Here is a 20,308-nt window from a genome sequence, read left to right on the forward strand (position 1 = left end):
AATAAGTCCCAGGGTCGAGTTGCTCGATTAAAGGCGGTGCTCCAGCATGGCCGCAGTCAAATGACTGAAACAAGTAAAAGAGTAAAGAGTATATAAATCCTAGTTCCACATTTGCCAAATATAAAAGTACATTTTCAGTGTAGCTATTTTATGTATTACATATCCACTACTGGGATTTTTAACCATTTTTGTACGTATTTTAGCTGGGTTTATATATATAACTCTATTGTAGCTGCAAGTATTATTTAACTCTGGATAAATTCAGGAGCAACTGACAGTGGGGTACTTACTGCTTCTACATATGGGATGGTGGTACTGCCTCACAGACATCCTAGACTGCATCTAAAGAAAGGCTACTTGACTGATTGGCATGAAGTCAACCAATAAACATTCAGTGCTCTCTCTCACAGGTCTATCTTCTTCCTCTGTCTTTTCTGCTGCTACTATGCATGCATCTGCTCCTTGGTGCTGGCTGGTTGCATGCCACCTCAGCTTATGCAGTCATTATTCATTTGTCTCTCCTCTTTTTGTCATCCATATTGTGCTCCTTCCTACCAGCCTGCAGTCACCATTTTAACATGTCAATCCTTCCTTTAATAGCTTGCCTAACTCAGTTAATTTTTTCTTGAGGGATATGTGGCAATTTTTAGTGTAGCTCTACTAAGATACTAACAGGCCTACATAAAGCTCAGTTAACTTGACTGTTAGGAGTTAAGTGTTGAGCTTAACCAAGGAAAATAGCAGCCTAATCCTTTTCATCACAGTTTGCCATCTTAAATGGAAAATGTAGTCCTCAATACACTATGTCTGAGTAAAGGACAGGATGGTCGCAGCTACGATGTTTCTAATCACAGGTCTACTGGATCTGGGCTGACTTAGGGCTAAACAGCCACAGCAAAAATGTCTTAGCCATAGGTACACACTAATAACATCTCAGCTTATTGTTTCTTACTGTATTGATTTGTCTATACTCTCTAAAATGCTATATTTAAAGATGAAAATAAAGATATAATTGTTTCTAATTTAGGTACTAGGCCAGCAGTTTTGAGGACAGGGTAGTTAAATTATAGCTGGATAATAACACTACCTGAATATGAATGCCGTGTTGGTTTCAGCAATGAATATTCCAGCTTGGTCTATGGAGCTATTTGACTTGGTGCAATTGGCTGTATATTACACAGACCCTTCTACCTTCTCTTTATACAATCTTCATGCATTATCAGAATCACCTTGTAAGTAGCTAGGTTAACCCTTTGAATAACATCTGACGGCTTCTGCACAGTTTCTATCAGTTATCCCAATTTAAACACAGGATTTGGGTCAACTTGAAGTTATAGTAGAAGATATTTACTTGAGGTGCTACACTTTTGGATCAAATCCAGAACTACATTATTGCTTAGCAAACTTTTTAACTATTTGGTCATGCTTACAGGACCTGTATCACTATATGTCCTATGGCAAAAACACACGATATATTTTTTGCTCTAAATAGTTGAAAATAAGTTCAAAGTACTACTTCATAGTTGAATTAATTGTTTTAGGAGAAAAAAAAAACTTTGTTAAAACTTACTCTCTTTTTCTCTTTTACTCTCTTTTACTTGTTTCAGTCATTTGGCTGTGGCCATGCTGGAGCACTGCCTTTAGTCAAGCAAATCGACCCCAAGACTTATTCTTTGTAAGCCTAGTACTTATTCTATCAGCCACTTTTGCTGAGCCGCTAAGTTACGGGGATGTAAACACACCAGCATCAGTTGTCAAGCGATGTTGGGGGACACAAACACAGACACACAAACATATACACATACATACATATACATACATATATGTATATATATATATATATACGATGGGCTTCTTTCAGTTTCCATCTACCAAATCCACTCACAAGGTTTTGGTCGCCCCAAGGCTATAGTAGAAGACACTTGCCCAAGGTGCCAGGCAGTGGAACTGAACACGGAACCATGTGATCATCCCAAAGGATGGGATGATCACAGCTGGAATATTATAAACCATGGGTCTATTAACTCAGCTAGAAGAAACAAAAAGCTTGGAAAAATGGTGAGTTGTTTATACATTGTGGCACCTATTTACAGCTAGGTGGACTGGGTCATTTATTTACCACTGAGAAAACGCATTTCTGGTGACAGAACACAAACTGCATATCTCTTTTTTTATTTTTTAGTCAGAAGGGAAGAGCAGTACCTGTGACCCTTTAGCCTTTGAGATTGATGGGAGGAAGAGAGAGAGAGAGAGATCTGTCCTAAATACTTGCAACAGAATGAACTCTACTAAAAGCACCCAAGGCGGTGATGTTAAACAAGGTGACAGATGAAGTCTATCACTCACATAGGTCATGGTGGGATTTGAACTCGGAATGCTAAGAGCCAGAACAAATACTGTTACAGATTCTGTGCCACACTCTAATGATTCCGCTAGTCTACTGCTCAAGACTGGTACTTTATTGAACCCAGCAGAACGAAAAGCAAAGTTGTCCTTGGTGAAATTTGAACTCAGAATTCAAAGTACTGGAATAAATACTGCCAGTGCATTTCTTCTAGTACTCTGGCAACACTGTCAGTTCACCATTCAGCCATCCTAATCAGACAATAAACTTTTACAAGATAACTCGAGTCTGTTCAGGATGGGCTTCATTTATAAATAATATCCTTATCTTTATAAATGTGACAGTTGTTTAGGTGTTGATGAGAAGTTCTTAGTCCAACGGTACTGCTTCATTTCACTTAAATTGCAAATTCCTTTTGGGAATGGTAAGAACATAATCTCTCCTATATCCATAAAATATCAAAAGTTTCATGCTTATTTATTAAAATATCTTTGTAGCTGGACCAATCCTGTGTAATGAATATTGCTAGTTTATTTATTTATTTTTTTCAATTTGGTTAATTAGTTTGAATTAAGTTATTGTAATTACATAATTTAGTTTAGAAGAAACTTAGAACTTTGTCAAGTATTCCTTTGATCAGCAGTTTCTTAGCTGAATGTCTCTGCTGTTTTAATTTCTATTTTTAATTGCTTAGTCAGAGAAGGAAGAGCAGCATCCATGGCTTTATTCAGAGCATCTGTGACTGGTGGGAGGGAGTGGGTAGGTTAGTTTCTAACAGAAGACATACCCTAAATAGTTGTATCAGAATGTATTCCACTAATGGCAAGCAGGTGCCAGGTGTTGGTTTCACACAATGTGATGGCTTAAATTAATCATCCAGCAACAAGAGTAGTTCATCCAACAGGCTTCCATACAGTTTCTGCCTATCAAATTTCTCTCACAATACTTTGACCACTCTTAGACTATAGTGGAATACATTTGCTGACCTTCTTAATTACCCAATCATGTCAGCACTCAAATTGTTAGGATGCTGATCTACTAGCTTATGATTCAGCTGTGTGTATCACATCAGCTGCACTTATCCCGTCATCTGTGCTTATCCAATCAACTGTGTGTCCCCCATCAGCTGCATGTATCACATCAGCTGTGTGTGTCCCATTGGCTGTGCATATCCTGTCAGCTGTGCATATCCCATCAGCTACATGTATGTCATCAGCTGTGTGTATCCCATCAGTTGCATGTATCCCATCAAATGTTCATATCCAATCTGCTGTTTGCATCCCATCTGCTGTGCATATCCCATCCACTGTGCATATCCCATCAACTGTGTGTATTCCGTTGGCTGCATGTATGCAATCAGTTGTTTGTATCTCATCAGCTGTTCATATCCAGTCAGCTGTTTGCATCCCATCTGCCATACATATCCCATCAACCATGCATATCCTATTGGCTACAAGTATGCTAAAGCTGTGTGCATCCCATCAGCTGTGTGAGCATCCCATGTGCTCATCCCATCAGTTGTGCATATCTTATCCACTGTACATATCCCATCAGTTGTGCATATCCAATCAGCTATGCACATCCCATCAGCTGTGCACATCCCACCAGCTATGCTCATGTCATCAGTTGTGCATATCCCATCGACTATGCATATCCCATCTGCTGTATGTATCCTATCAGTTGCATGTATCCCATCAGTTGCATTTATCCCATCAGCTGTGGATATGCCATTGGTTGTGCACATCCCATCAGTTTTGCACATCCCACCTGCTATGCCTTTAGTAGAGATTACTACTAAAATTTTTATTATTATTATCATCATTGAGTGAGAAACCAGCGCATGCCATCAGAGTGACACTGGGGTACAAATATACAAAGCCCAATATGCCTATTATGGCTACCCATCCGTGCGCATAATGGTGATCTCATATCAAGATAAACAGCACATTACCTTGCAAGTGGGGCCCAGTTAGAATTTTCTTCAGCTCGAGTAGTCCATCCTGCACAAAAAATCCTTGAATAGAGTTTTTTTAAGGATAATGAACAAAACACCCATGTTTCCAGAGGTGAAATATATTCAAACCCTAAACAATTATCTTTCAAGACAAGGCTATGTTGCTCTCTCACAACTTCTCATGATCAGAGATGCACATATCAGCCACCAAGGGACATTCTCAACTGGTTAAGCAACTGACAAATGAATCTGTGGTATTGAGCAGAATATTTGCTGTAGCGCACCTTTTATATACCAAGACAAAACTTGTACAATATAATTGAGTGGTGGCCTGGGCATGCCATGGCTGATGATGTGCAGACATGCACTGAGGTTACGGCATCTCCAGTGTTTCCTTGACAGTGAACAGGTGTGGTCACCATTCACCAGACACATATTTCTGCAGCTAATTTCTTTAACAGTCTCAATCAGATACCATTTTAGTTGACTTTGGGTAAAACAGAGGCAGAGAGGGAGCATTTGGAAAGTGGAATGTCTTCAGGTGCTCACAGCCCTTAGCCAATTGGACACTGTGATAGGTGGAACGTCCACTTTAGCTTTTTATAGAGGATTAGTGGAGGAAAAGTGAGACAGTGTTCTTGAGGAGACCTTGAGTGTCAATGAAGATAACTAACCATTCTTTTCCGGAGAACTTTCGACCTACGACCGATGGATTATTTCCAAAAATCTCTCGCTTGGCAGTGCTACCAGGGAGCTTTGCCTGTGAGATAAACTTTACAGGCATGGAAGTGCTGTCAGCCAAGCATGTTTGAGATGCGTGCAGGACAAGACGGCCCTACATGCACTTGTCCAGTGCCCAAGCATTGCTGACCTGACGTCATCATTTCAAATTCAATGGAATTTGAAATACATATTTGTAATATCGGGAAATTGCTTATGTTTAAGAGTGGTGGATTGGCACAGTTGCTTGGAAGCTGAACACAAATATTTCTTGTGGCTCATTTATGTTTTGAGTTCAAACCCCATCAAAGTCAACTTCACCTTTCATCTTTTCAGTGTCATTACCATAAAGTGCTAGTCAAGTTCTGGAGTTGATATAATTGATTAAATCCCTTCCTATCGTAGAAAGAGTTTAATTATAATTACATTACTGCCATCAAGGAAATGTCTCTGTGAGCTCTCACTTTACTAGAAATAGCACACCCTAATGTCTTAAAGGAAAGGTATATTGGGTAGTGTAGCGGTAGATATACAAAAGACAGGAGTGTCATGGCTGGATCATATCTGATCATAGGTTTGCTCAATCAAAGCTGAATCTCGGATTAAAAAAAAAAAACTAGTAATGTCATGATGTAATTGTACTGAGTAGAGAAATTAATCACATGAAATTATTATTATTATTGTTGTTGTCATCGTCGTTGCCGCCGCCGCCGTCATCGTCATTATTATTATTATTATTATTATTATTATTATTAGGCGGGCAACAGCTTGGATGGTGGCGCCTGAAAAATAATATAACCATTAAAGTAATTTCAAAATGTGCAGTGAGATTGTATGTCTGTGTGTGTGTACTCTTAATGATTGATGTTAATTTCTACTTTTACCTAAATAACCATGTTTAAAACTCTTTTTTAGATAAATGTTATGAACAATAATGTATGTAAATGTCAGAGGAGTTAGTGTTAGAAACAAGGTTAATGTTAGTAAGTTGATCTGAAAATTTTCTTCAGTTGTTGTTGCTGTGTGAACAACAACAACAACAACATTAAAAAAATATTTAGGAAAAACAAACAAACAAACAAACAAAGCAGATCAAAAACAAAAACCAGGACTTTCAAAGCATGGAAACTACCAATTAATATATACCAACTGGCAATCTTCTGTCACTTCCCATCATTACTGCAAGCAGACATAGGGAATGCAAAATGCACTTGCAGTCAGTGCATTGCCAAGCTGACTGCCAAAAAATACTCTTTTACTTTCTCAGCTGCAGCCATGCATTCTAAAGACACCCACCAACCCATCCACTGACTATTTCCTAAATGCTTATCCATGAACTTCAGACAGTCTTCTTTTTCTCTCCTATTCAATCAATACAGTTCTATTAACAGCATCTCATTGTCAAGGTCAACACCACTTCAATCTACTTGTCTTCTTCACCTATCCCACTTGTAACACTAAAAAATTTTCCCTGTCTTACCATTCTTGCTACCTTAGAACCTTCTCTTATTTAATCTCTTATTTTGCCAGTTGCTGAGTTCACTAGATTATTTTCTTACTTCATTTCTTCAAGCATGTAGGTCTCTCTAACAGTGTGCCCCAGAACCAGATACATATTAAAATTTATAACCATTCATTCTCTACAAAAGCTCACAAATGTATACGCCATCTCTAGGAAAAAGAAGCCCTTCTGATCTCGGACTAACAACAATACTAGTTCTCTCACTGCAAACACTTTTAAGTGTTCAAAGCAACCAGTTCCTTTTACACTATATCAAATCTTTTCTTTTCATTAACAGTCATTAGAATGGCTTCCAAACATATACAAATATTTGTGATCTATTTTCTTATATGACACACATATATAATCTCTAGATTTAGAAAAACCATGATGGAATTAGAGCTGTTGAATTCAATATTATCAAGGTCTCTAGCCAAGCGTAGTATGCCCAAGTCAAATCTCACTTCCTATAATTTGTGCTTCAAAGTAATTGTCTGCATTCACTGTTTCCTCACTTGTTACCTACCATAGTCACTTGTATCTGTGTTAACTCTTCAATATTCTCCCTTTCTTTAATTGTTTGATCAGAGGAGGAGAGCAGCAACACATGATTTTTATTTCAAGGTCTCTGAGACTGTTGGGTGTGGGAGAGGAAGTTATGCTCAGACTAGAGAGAGAAACTCTTCTTGAGGTGATTGATTAAATCTTCCTCCCAGTAACAGAAGTTGGATGCCACACTGTTTCCATCAACCAAATTTCACTTACAAGGTTTTGGTAGACCTAAGGCTAAGATAGAGAACACATTCTCAAAGAACCGGCAAAGTCTGAAACCCATAGTTGCTAAATGAACTTATAACAGTGTGGCTGTGCCTGCAGCAGTATCAAAGTTTAAACAAAATATAGTCACTCCTTTTGTAAGTAGAAGTTAAATTTTAATATAGATAATGTATTGGACTACCAGCTAATAAATCTTGTGTTAAAGCTCCAAATCCATTGCAGGCTTTTTATTGTGTATTAGGCAGTGGTTAAGAAGTTTGCTTTGCAATCATGGGATCCTGGTTTTGATCCTACTGTGTGAGACACCTTGGACAAGTGTCTTTACTTTAGTCTTGGTTTGATCTTACTTACTTTCACTTGTGACGTCATTCACCCTGGGCGAGTTGAGTCGGCTTCTTCCACCACCCTCGAGGCATCTTGAACCATGGCAGTGGAAGAAGTTTCATGGGAATATGAATTTCACGAGCGATCCCCAACAATCCCGCATGTAGAGACATCCTGTTTGATGCAGATTGTCCGCAGGGACAGAACGACCGAGGAGCCACCGGTTGCCGAAACAGACACTCTGAGGATTTTCACCAGAGCCCCGTCTGCCGGGTTGTGGCCCTAATATCACTCAGTGTCAGACCAATCCGCCTTGGGTGGCCCTACCAGGAACCGAAGTTCCCGACGGCATAGCTCTGACACTACCCGTTGCCACCTTCCCCACCACGGTGAGGAGGGGATTGATTTTGGGGAAGCCTTGGTTTGATCCAATCCATATAACAAAATTTGGCAAGATGGATGCTGAGGAAATCCATGAGACAGATTGCACTTACAATTCTAAGGTCCAGCTTTCTTATGTATTGTACCACAACTGATTCAATCAGATCATTATGTGAAAAGTATATGTGTCTGTGGAATATTCGATCACTTATATGTTAATTTAACTGTCTGGATGCCTAATTGATTGAGAAATTACATGCCCTAGTTTACTAAGCTGTTGTTACTAAAATGGTATCTGATTGAGACTATTACCTCTTACCTAGAGGTGCAGAGACTGATTTCTTATCTGCATAATACTATTAATCTGTAGCTTAGTATGACTCGCTTTAATTCTGAAGAATTACTTTGAATTGTGACTTACCATATCCTGTGATCTCTCTCGAAAGGTTCAGGTTGTGGTAATTTATTCATTTGTTTTTATGTACTTTTTTCCAAGCTAGTATGGGTTAGACAAATATATTATTTAGGCATGATTTTACAATTAGATGTCCTTGTTGCTTAACCTTCATTTATTTTTCAAGTAAGGCTTATCTTATTCAACACATCTACTTGGGTGCAAAGACATTGGATGACCTATTGACAGAGGAAATTACAGCAACATAATCTGTAGCTCAATGGGCTTTTTAGACAATGTAAACACACATAATTGGCTTTGAGTTTCTGTCTAGCAAATCCACTCTCAAGGCATTGGCCAGCTTGGATCCATAGTGGAAGACACTTGCTCAAAATGCCACACAGTTGGACTAAACCCTAAACTACATGCTTGTGAACTCTTTAACTACACAGCCATGTCTGTGCTTAGTACTAAAACTAAATAATAAAGAACGTAAATTATTTAGGTCTGAACTATTGCTTATTCTCTTTAAGATTGTTATACACTATAGGTGTATAGCAATCTTATATACTGTGGGTGATTTAAGTCAAAATAGAAGGGTTAATGGAGAATCTTGCCTCTCACAATGGGATTGTCTCTAAAATCCTACTGTTGTTAAATGAACTTTAACAATATGGTTGTCCCTGCAACCATATCAATATCTAAACAAAGTATAGGCACTCTTTTTGTAGGTCGGTCGGGACCCCCTTTGGTCACGACACTGACCATGGGATTGCACCTAGAAAGTTACCTTCCTAGTCACAAGTCTGGGCAAGGTTGTTTATGGAAGACCAGCAGTCGCCCATGCATACTGGCCTCCCCTCTCCACACCACCAGTGTTATCCAAGGGAAAGGCAAAGGCCAATACAGCTTGGTACCCATAACGTCGCAAGTCATTTCTACAGCTGAGTTATCTGGAGCAACGTGAGATAAAGTGTCTTGCTCAAGAACACAACATGCAGCCCGGTCCGGGATTCGAGCTCTCAACCTCATGATCGTAAGCTCGACGCTCTAACCACTGAGCCATGCGCCTTCACTCTTTTTGTAGGTAGCAGTTAAATATCTGAATAGATAAGGTAATTGGACTACCAGCTGATAAGTCTTGTATTTCATCCCAAAATCCATTACAGGCTTTTTATTGTGTATTAAGCAGTGATTAAGAAGTTTGTTTTGCAATCTTGAGGTTCTGACTTTGTTATTGTTTTAATATTTCTGGTACCACATTCCTGTTTGAATCACAGGCATCTTGAACATAACCATTTAACTTTAAATAGGAAGCTACCCTTCCTCTTCAAGTGGCTACAATTGAGATCTGTTTCATCATGTTGCACCAGGTATCTCTATCTCCCATTGGTTTTGGCAGGTCCCCAACTTCATGTTGTGCGTCTACCAATAACATCAATGTCGTTTCAGTATTTGCCATCATCTGTTAGGGTGCAGAAGTCTCCAAAATATTGCATCCTGTACAGCTCAGTATCTAGCATGATAGCAGTGGATACCAAAGCCTACCCTTTGGTGAGTAACAATAGTAGAGATAGAATTGTGTTTATGAATCTCCTCTTTGGTCTTTTACTCATACCACGAGATGTTTTGAGTCATCATGAGAAACCTCATGCATATCATCCAAGGCGTTATTGAAGCTCCTTCATAGTCCATATTTTGGCTCCGTTGACAAGTACTCTCTTTGCACACACCCACAAATATTTCAAAGTCAAAGAAAGCCATTATCCATCCTTTATTGAAAAATTCTTCAATCTCTGCTGCGTCATTGCATTGTTGTTAGAATGTCTGTTTTTACCAAATCATATTTGAAATATCCTAGCTATTCTCCAACTTTACTCCAAAAGAGACTTTACATAGCTAGAAATAGCAACTAAATCTTTTCTTTATCATACTTACTATTTTAAAAAATAGAAGGAAAGAAACAGATAATGTAGTCCTAGATACACTACCTGAAATAAAGACAGGATAGTCAGGCTGGGATATCTATCATTGTAGGTCTGCTCATTCAGAGCTTATCTGCAGCTAATCTTGAACAAAAACTATCTATAATATCCATCTGTTGTTATTTCCATTGTACTTTTCTTCCTAAACTTAGCATTGTGTTACTCTCCTTCAACAACTTTTACTGATTTTAAGGTAAAACTCTGTCACTGAATATAATAGAAACATGAGTTAAGCTGGGTCTGACTTAACCGTTTCAATAAATATCTAAGATTCCTCTAAAACTCTTCTTTTTTTTTTTAATAAAATGTATAAAATGTTATAATAGAATTATGGAAATGGCCACAATTGAAATAGATTTGAATGATCACTAGTTCTGTATATTTTAAAATGTAAGTTTTCATGCTGACATGGGTTAGAGGCAGTGTTTCCCCTAGGCTTTGTGCATGTGTGTGCACATGATTTATAAGAAGCTTACTTCCCAACCACATGGATTTGGGTTCAGTCTACTGCGTGGCACCTTGAGCAAGTATCTTCTATATATAGCGTCGGGCCAACCAAAGCCTTGTGAGTGGATTTGATAAACAGAAACTGAAAGAATCCCATTGTGTGTATATGTATGTATGTGTGTGTCTTTGTTTCTGTGTTTGTCCCCCACCACCACTTGACAATTGGTGTTGGTGTGTTTACATCCCTGTAACTTAGTGGTTCAGCAATGGAGACTGATAGAATAAGTACTAGCTTTAAAAAAAAAGTCCTGGAGTCAATTTGTTCGACTGAAAAACCTTCAAGGTGATATCCCAGCATAGCCTTCGTCAAATGACAGAAAGAAGTAAAAGAGTAAAAGAATAAAAATGTTTTCAAGATGAAATTAGATTTTTTTTGTAATTGAAGAAATTTGAGTGATGGTTATTCACATGGTTGTGCACACAAAGACAACATTTGCACAGTAGTAGCAAATTTCTATGTATGCCCACTGAAGAAAGAATTAGAGGGACATTGGTTGGTGGATTTACTTTTGTCAAAGTATTTATGATACGCATGGGCATGGCTATGTGGTTATGAAGTTTGCTTCCCAACCACATAGTTTTTGGTTCAATCCTACTGTGGGACACCTCGGGCAGGTGTCTTTCTGGGTTAACCAAAGCCTTGTGAGCGGATTTAAGAGACGAAAACTGAAAGAATCCTGTTGTATATTTAAATATACATATGTGTGTGAGTGCAAGTGTACATTTGTGTCTCCTTGTCGTGACATTACATGGTAGTTGTAAACGAGTGTCACTGTCATACAAGCAGTGTCATCCATTTTCAATATTCTGTGAAAACATGATTAGCCATTGGGAAATATTACCTTGCTTGGAAATAGGTAAGGGTTGGCAACAGGAAGGGCATCCAGCCATAGAACATCTGTCTCAATAAACTCCATCTAACTCATGCAAGCATGGAAAGTGATGATTAAAGTAATGATGATGATGATCATATATATATATATATATATATATATATATATATATATATACATATATTCATTAGTGTGTGTGTGTGTGTGTGTGTGTAAATATATATATATATATATATATATGTATATCTTTTACTCTTTTACTTGTTTCAGTCATTTGACTGCGGCCATGCTGGAGCACCGCCTTTAATCGAGCAAATCGAACCCGGGACTTATTCTTTGTAAGCCCAGTACTTATTCTATCGGTCTCTTTTGCCGAACCGCTAAGTGACGGGGACGTAAACACACCAGCATTGGTTGTCAAGCAATACTAGGGGGACAAACACACACACACACACACACACACACACACACACACACACATATATATATACATATATACGACAAGCTTCTTTTAGTTTCCGTCTACCAAAACTACTCACAAGGCATTGGTCGGCCCGGGGCTATAGCAGAAGACACTTGCCCAAGATGCCACGCAGTGGGACTGAACCCGGAACCATGTGGTTGGTAAACAAGCTACTTACCACACAGCCACTCCTGCGCCTATATATACACATGCACGCATGCATACATATGTCAATATTCCAGGGTGTGGCAAATTTAAAAGAAGCTATGTATCTGGCCACTTAAAATAAAGTACTGAAAGACAAGTCTGATAATGAGTAAAATATTCATTAGTTTGCCAAAATATACTTTTCCAAACTAATAATCACAGATTAAATATTCTACATGCACTCTCTCTCTCTCTCTCCTCTCTCTCTCTCTCTCTTTCTCTCTCACACACACACTAAGCAAGCTTCTTGCAGTTTCTATTTACAAAATCCACTCAGAAAATTGAACAACCCAAGGCGAGTATAGGCGACACCTGTTCACAGTGCCATGTAATGGGAATGAACGCCACCAAACCACATGAATTCCGATTCTGCTTTACTCTATCAAGCACACATTTAACTGTTGTGCGGTAGTACCTGTAGTGAGTGCGCGATTTGAATATAGAGGCACCTACCTTCTCTTCGTAGTGACGGAGACCCTCCAGAGATGACTAGTCCTTCCTCACAGCCCCGATCCGAACACTAACGATAGCAGTTGCTAGCCCAAACCCTTAGCGACGTCCTCGCACGTCTTGTCACCTCCACGACCCACGTTGGAAAGGGCGATTTCTGCTCCCTGCGCACGCCTGACAGCTGACCCCTTCCGCTTGCCCCGCTTCCGGTCAACGCACCCGGCTGCTGACGTCCAGCTGCTGACGTCATCCCACAGTACCATAACTTGTAACACAGTTTTATCATACATGATATGAACCTCTTTGGTGTGAAGATCATATGGACAAATAACTGTGACATTATTCTTTATTTGGAGTTACAACCTACGACTGTTCAGGTTATTTTACAGTGACTCCAAATAATAATAATAACAATAATAATCATAGTAATAATAATAAAAGAATGACCACAAAGAACACCACTACACTACATGACTCAGTGTATCTTGATGGGTGTCCTTCTCACATTAATGATTCTGACTTCATGGTTGACTGCTTCATTATTTAAGGTCATGAATTTCTATAAGCATGCATAAAAAAGTTCTTGCAATTTATATGTAAATTTCCAAATTTTCAGAGTCATACATTATGGATAGCATAGAGTAGAAATACAGAAATATAGGTGTGTGCTTGTTTAAAAGAAAACAAAATGATTTTTTTTGTGAAAATTTTGTTTCAGATTTAGTCATGACTTTCTAGTTTTTGCATTTATGGTGCAGAGAGAGATAGATAGATAGATAGATAGAGAAAGAGAGAGAGTTCCAAAATCTTTCCCTGTACACAGTGACGCACATAATATTTCTTCCACACACACACACAAATACACTAAAAGTTTTGTATTAGCACAAGAGAATGAAGTGAGAGGAAGTCATTATTTGAGGTGGGTGGGACCTATATCACTATTGGTCAAAAACTGTAATTGAGCAGCCACTTAAACACAACTCACATAAATACATAGAAAAACTACATTACAAATTCAGATTTCACCTCCTTCATCTTATATGTGAAACAAAATTGTTCTTTTGAAGTCCTCAAATAAAAGCAAATAAAATTCACTAATTAGTTGAAAACTGTTAGTAACCTAGTATCGTGTGTGTAGGTATATATATATATATATATATATATATTAAGAACAATCTTACTTAGAAATGGATGCGTGCGTTCCGTCATATGTGTGTGCGTGTTAGATAATTTAGTTGAGAATTTAAGTTACAATGATTTTGTCATTTAGAGTAGCAGTTACTAGTAAAACATAACCCAGTATATATAGAAACAGAATTGTATTCAAGTTGTTTGATAAAACAGGAACACATGGACAACTTTTGAGTTGGTTTAGTCTTCAGAATGTTTTTTTCAATTCAGTAGATAGTGAATTAGGTTTTATATCATTTTGTAACATTTCTTTAAAGTATCTCTTTTACTGACTGTTGCTGACCTTTTCTTAAACACAAATACTTCTAAGAGCAGAATAAGAAGGCTGGCACTGTTCATTGTAGTAATGCCAGCACTTATAACGAATAGAAATAAAAACATTGTAACAGAAATTTGGGAAAATTAGTAAGGTCATTAAAAGTAAATTATTGCTGAACCAATTAAACTTGTAATTATTATTTAGTCATTAGACTGCAGCCATGCTAGGGCATTGCCTTCAAGAGTTTTAGTCGTTCAGCTTGATTCCAGTGTGAATTTCTTTTTAAAGTTCAGTTCTTATTTAGTGTTTTTTTTTTTAATACTTAAGTCATTTCTAAGTTATGGAATATAAACACAGACATTGTTTTTGCTTTTTTTTTTCAAGCCATCATTATCATCGTTTAACGTTTGTTTTCCATGCTAGCATGGGTTGGACGGTTCAACTGAGGTCTGGGAAGTCAGAAGGCTGCACCAGGCCCAGTCTGATCTGGCAATGTTTCTACGGCTGGATGCCCTTCCTAACGCCAACCACTCCGTGAGTGTAGTGGGTGCTTTTTATGTGCCACCTGCACAGGTGCCAGACGAGGCTGCCAAACGGCCACGATCGGATGGTGCTTTTTACGTGCCACCGGCACGGGGGCCAGACGAGGCTGGCAATGGCCACAATCGGATGGTGCATTTTACGTGCCACCAGCACGGAGGCCAGTCGGTGCGGCAATGGCAACTGTCACGTTCGGATGGTTCTCTTACATGCCATCGGCACTGGTATCACAGCTACAATTTTCATTGATGTTGATCGATTTCGATTTTCATTTTCATTTTTTCATATACAAATATTGATATAGACAGATATGAACATGTGCGTGCACGCTCGTGCACACACACACACGTACACACACATGCATGATGGGCTTCCCGCTGTTTCTGTCTTGTCACTCACATGGCATTTGTTGATCCATGTCTATAATAACAAGATAGGCCTGAATATGCACATACATGATCAGGATTAACCAAGAGAAGTCCCTCCTTATCTAGTACTACATTATCCAAAGTCTTTTTCACCTTTTTATAACGTATAAGGTCATGTGATTTAAAGAGGATTTAGCTGATATTTCTAGCAAGTCAAATGACTACAAAGAAGCTTCCTTGATGGATCCAAGATTTTAGTTTAGACTGAATCTGAAAGCACATGGCTGGAAAGTGAACAGCTGAACTAAATAGTCATGCTTGTGTCTGTGCATATATAATCACACTGAGTTTGTTGAAACTTAATCTATGTTATAATTTTTCCCTTTGAAAAGAATTAGTGATAAAAAAAAAAAAAACTAAAAAAAAATTTAATATAAATTGATAAGATGTAAAATTAATTTTATTAAGTAAAAGGCAAAATATTAAATGACTATCAGCTAACTTTGTTCCAAAATGCTCGTTAGCAGAGACTAGAAATAAACTCTTGATGAACTTGTGAAACCTGAGCTGTTACATGTGTTGCTTCTACTTTCAGGCTTTCTCATTAGTCGTTTAAGTTCTTCCTTTTCTACTTGACAGAGTTGAAACAGCAATTTCTTACTTGAAAATTTTAATACTGTATGTACAAGCGACTGTGTTTCATAAAAGGGTTCTTATTAACTGGTTCAGACATGAATTTAGAACGGGGTTTGTTTAGTTGTTTTGTTTTTGTAAAACATCAATGCAGATCATAGGTGGTGAGAGTTTTGATGTTTGAATTGTCTATTTTAGCAATTGAAAAAGAATAGAGCACGAATGATATGCTTGGTGTACCATGAACATTCAAGGAATAAACTAAATTTCAATAAGTGTAAGGGGCCTGGAAGTTAAGATATCAAGTGTTATCTGAAGGACTGCATGGAAGACTGAATGCCTATGACTACATGGGGAGAATGGATCAGGGGAGGGGGCTGGAGGTAGGGAATAGAAAATTAGTTGAGCAGCTGCTTTACAATTTGACTATGGGATATTGAGATAAGTTGTGAAAAATGCTAGAGGAAGTAGTAAAAATATGATCTTATATTAGTGCTTTTATAAATTGGCTTGAACAGACAGAATAAACAGTGAAGAGATTGTGCTGTGATGTTTTCCATTGCTTGTGAAAGCAACATCAAGAAGCACAAAGTAAAATAAAATAACAGGCATCAAAGTAATTATGAGTTTGGATGTGTGATTATGTTGTTTGCTTCGCAACAGTGCGGTTTGAGGTTCAGTCCTTATGCATGGTACCTTGGAAAAACGTCTTTTGCTATAGTCTTGAGCCAACTGTATGTGTGGGTGTGTGTGTCCTTGTTTTGATATTTTTGTGCTCTTATTGTAAGAAAAGTCGACATTCATACATAAATGTCCTGCAGTCTTTCATGAAAATGTCTGGGTATTGAGCTGTTAGTGTTCAAAAGGCTAGGGGAAATATTACCTTGCAGATGAGGGTTGGTGCCTGGAAAAGCATCCAGCTGTAGAAAGTCTGACCCAAGAAACTTTGTCTAACCCTTACAAACATGGAAATATGGATATTAAAGCAATGATAATAATGATGATGTTTGTCTTTTGATATTTTGATTATGTTCTAAATGATATATTAGCCCAAGTGAATTAACTGTCTCAACACCATTTACGTTCATGTTTTGTTTATCTGTTTGCAGTGGCTTTTTAAGCAGTCATGGTTCTCTCTCCGGTTCAGTAGTACCACAGTACAGAAGCAACAAACAGCATCATATTTGAAGTTAAAGATAGAAGATAATGATTTCTGTATTAGTTAAACCAAATCTTTGTTCAAACCAATACCATCTTAAGGACTGTTATGGTTAGTGCACATTACTCCTTAATGGGCATAGGGCCAGTTTCTGAGTTTCTCTGGTATATATATTCCTCCCTAAATGGGGCCCATTACGGGATTACTCATTTTCACCAGCTGAGTGAACTGGAGCAATGTGAAATTAAGTGTTTTGCTCAAGGACACAATTCTTTGTCTGATCCAGGTATCAAAAGCACAATCTTTCGATCATGAGTCCATGCACTTCCTCTTAAGGACTGGGATAATATATATTTCAAGTTTAGGATAGCATACTAAAACAACACTACTTCATAATGTTTGTCCAACACACTAGATTTAGTAATAAGGGAAGAGAGTAAACTTAAAGATGCAGTGTTAGTTTTGTCAGTATATTAACTGAGAGGCTATTCAATGGTTAACTGATTTTAGGTACAATTTCTACCAGATACTTACAAGCCTTTTAATTCTTGTTGGTTTGTAAAATATCTAAAGTATGATACATTAGTATGCCAACATGATTCACACCAACACTAGTCTCCTAGAATCCAAGGGTTTATCGCTTATATAAATTATCTGATTATAAGTATGACTGGATTACATATGCAAACACTAAATTGAATTTGTAGCAGGCAACCAAATATTATATATATATACATATATATATATATATATATATATATATATATATATATATATATTATATATATATATATATAATATATATATATATATATATATACCCCTTGGCCACAAATAATGTTGGCTATCAAACAGACCAATACAGGCAATAACAGTTTTTAAACACTTATCGTCGCTATTATTTATTTTAACAGAATTTTGAAACCAAAGTGTTTCACTCACTGATGTGGAGCCTGTACAAACATATTTTGTTTACTAAAAATAACAGTCAAACCTCTCTCAAATTATATTCTCTTACATAAATGCAAGGTACATAAGCTAATCTAATCTAACATTCCTCTAAAAAGACGAGATGGTCATAGTTTGAAAACATTTGGTCATAAGTCTGCTTGGATAGCCCAGGGTAGCCCAGGAGTTAAACTATGAAGCCTCTACATAGTTGCTAGGCCTATGAGAAATGGCAACCAAAATCATACCTGACTGTCTTAAAAAAATGAAGGACACAATAAGTGTTGTCCTAAATTTCACCAGTCTACTCAGCTGAAAATGTATTCCAGCCAAGTGCTGGTGCTGCTCTCTCTTCTTCCAGTTGTCACATGATGTTTTACTGGATCAAAAGTAGGAGAGCTAAGTGGGTATCTGTATCTGCTTGTAAGGACATAGACACCTAAAACAACTTGGTACAAGCTACAGTGTCATACTTGCTTGCATGTGACAGCTAAGCTTGGCACCTTGGGCAAGTATCTTCTACTATAAGCTCCTGGCCAACTAAAGCTTTGTGAATATATTTGGTAGACAGAAACTTTGCTCTGTGTGGGTGTGAGTGAGGCTATGTTTGTGTATCTTGTCTTGACATCACATGATAGTCATGAAATGATAGTCACTGTCATATCAGTGTAATGTCTGGCCATGGGGAAATATTACCTTGCATAGAAACAGGTGAGGATTGACAACAGGAAGGACATCTGTCTGTTGAAAATCTCTGCCTCAATAAACTCTGTCTGGTCCATGCAAGCTTGGAAAGGAGGATATTAAGATGCTGCTATATATATATATATATATATATATATATACACACACACACACACACACACACACACACACACACACACACACACAATAGAGAGCAGTCACCATATTTCATTCCATAACGTCTACCTCTGATGAGCGCAGGGTTACATAATCGGATTACTGCCTAACACTCTGTTGAATCCCTAGCAAAAAGCTGATTGATAAGATCGACCATAAAGGATGTATAATATTGTACACTTCAATTAATATACCTACTCTATTGGAAAATATATGAGTGAATTTTTTTCCTGACTTATGGACTCTTAGATCATACACACACACACACACACACACATTATATGATGGCTTTGTCACAGAAGGAAAAGACTGTACATGAGTCTTTTCAAGGTCTCTGAGATCAGTTGTAATAAGGGAGGGATTTATCCTTATGCAAGAAACCTATACTGAATGTTTGCAGTAGTTGACTCTGATGAAGGCATCCAGGGGCCAAATGGAATAAGTTTGCCAGTGAAGAATAGGAATTGTCTCTTTGAGGATTCACGTGGTTTTTGTCCACCAAGGTTTCTCTCATTTGATTTTTGTTGTCAAGAAACTATGGTAGATGACATTTATTTATCCCAAGTTCCACATAGTGGTATTGAACCTGAAGCCACATCATTGTGAAGTGAATTCCTTTACCACACAGCCATACCTGTTCCTATATTACTTTTTCAGTTGTCTTCTTTCTTTTAGCATAGGTGCAGACATGGCTGTGTGGTAAAAAGCTTGCTTTCCTATCACATATGGTTTTGGGTTCAGTCCCAATGCGTGGCATCTTAGGCAAGTGTTTTCTACTATAGCCTTGGGCTGATCAAAGCCTTGTGAGTGGATTTGGTAGGCAGAAACTGAAAGAAGCCTCTTTTGTGTGTGTGTGTGTGTGTGTCTTTGCGTGTAAGTGTTTGTCTGCTGCCACTGCTTGACAACCAGTGTTGGTGTGTTTATGTTCCTGTAGCTTCGGCAAAGAGACTAATAGAATAAGTTCCGGGCTTTAAAAAGGTAAAAAAAAAAAAAAAAGGACTAGGTTTGATTCATTTGACTAAAAACTTTTTCAAGGTGGTGCTCCAGCATGGCTGCAGTCTAATAACTGAAACAAGGAAAAGATAAAAAGACAAAGATTTTGTTTAAGGCAGAGAAACATACTTATCTGTGAGGATAGTCTGAAATAGGAATAGTGAAATATGAATAAGGGTAGTGGGAATATAGGGAATGATGACGGAAAGAAGTTTCACATTAAAATGATTCATGAAATTAATGGCGGCATTTAAAAGAGACAGGAGTGTGTTACTTAGAAGTAGAAAAAAGACAGCAGTAGGTAGTTTCAGATAGAAATGGGGCTCAGTTTGGAAGAACCGTGTTAATTTTCTTACATGTAATCTATGTATACGATTTCACTTTTAATACTGTCATTTATACCGAAAATATTTTCCTGATCTTCGACATACATACATACACATATGTACATACATACACATACACATATGTACATACATACACACACACACACACACACACATGTGCGCATACACA

General features: G+C 37.7%; 1 protein-coding gene across 2 annotated transcripts in view; it reads left to right on the forward strand.

Moving 5' to 3' along the window:
* The window catches only part of LOC115212781 (N-chimaerin), a 176,824-nt gene that overhangs the window by 29,736 nt on the left and 126,780 nt on the right, over positions 1-20,308 (forward strand). The window contains exon 1 of one of the 2 annotated variants that reach the window (XM_029781468.2): positions 16,952-17,101. The exons of the other annotated variant lie outside the window; for it this stretch is intronic. Within the exon in view, the coding sequence (XP_029637328.1) occupies positions 17,038-17,101 (64 nt within the window). The 5' untranslated portion in view covers positions 16,952-17,037. Of the gene's footprint in view, positions 1-16,951; positions 17,102-20,308 lie in introns of those variants that run through there. 2 annotated transcript variants of the gene reach the window in all.

This window comes from Octopus sinensis, linkage group LG6 (genome assembly GCF_006345805.1).
Source record: "Octopus sinensis linkage group LG6, ASM634580v1, whole genome shotgun sequence".
NCBI classification, from domain to species: Eukaryota; Metazoa; Mollusca; class Cephalopoda; order Octopoda; family Octopodidae; genus Octopus; species Octopus sinensis.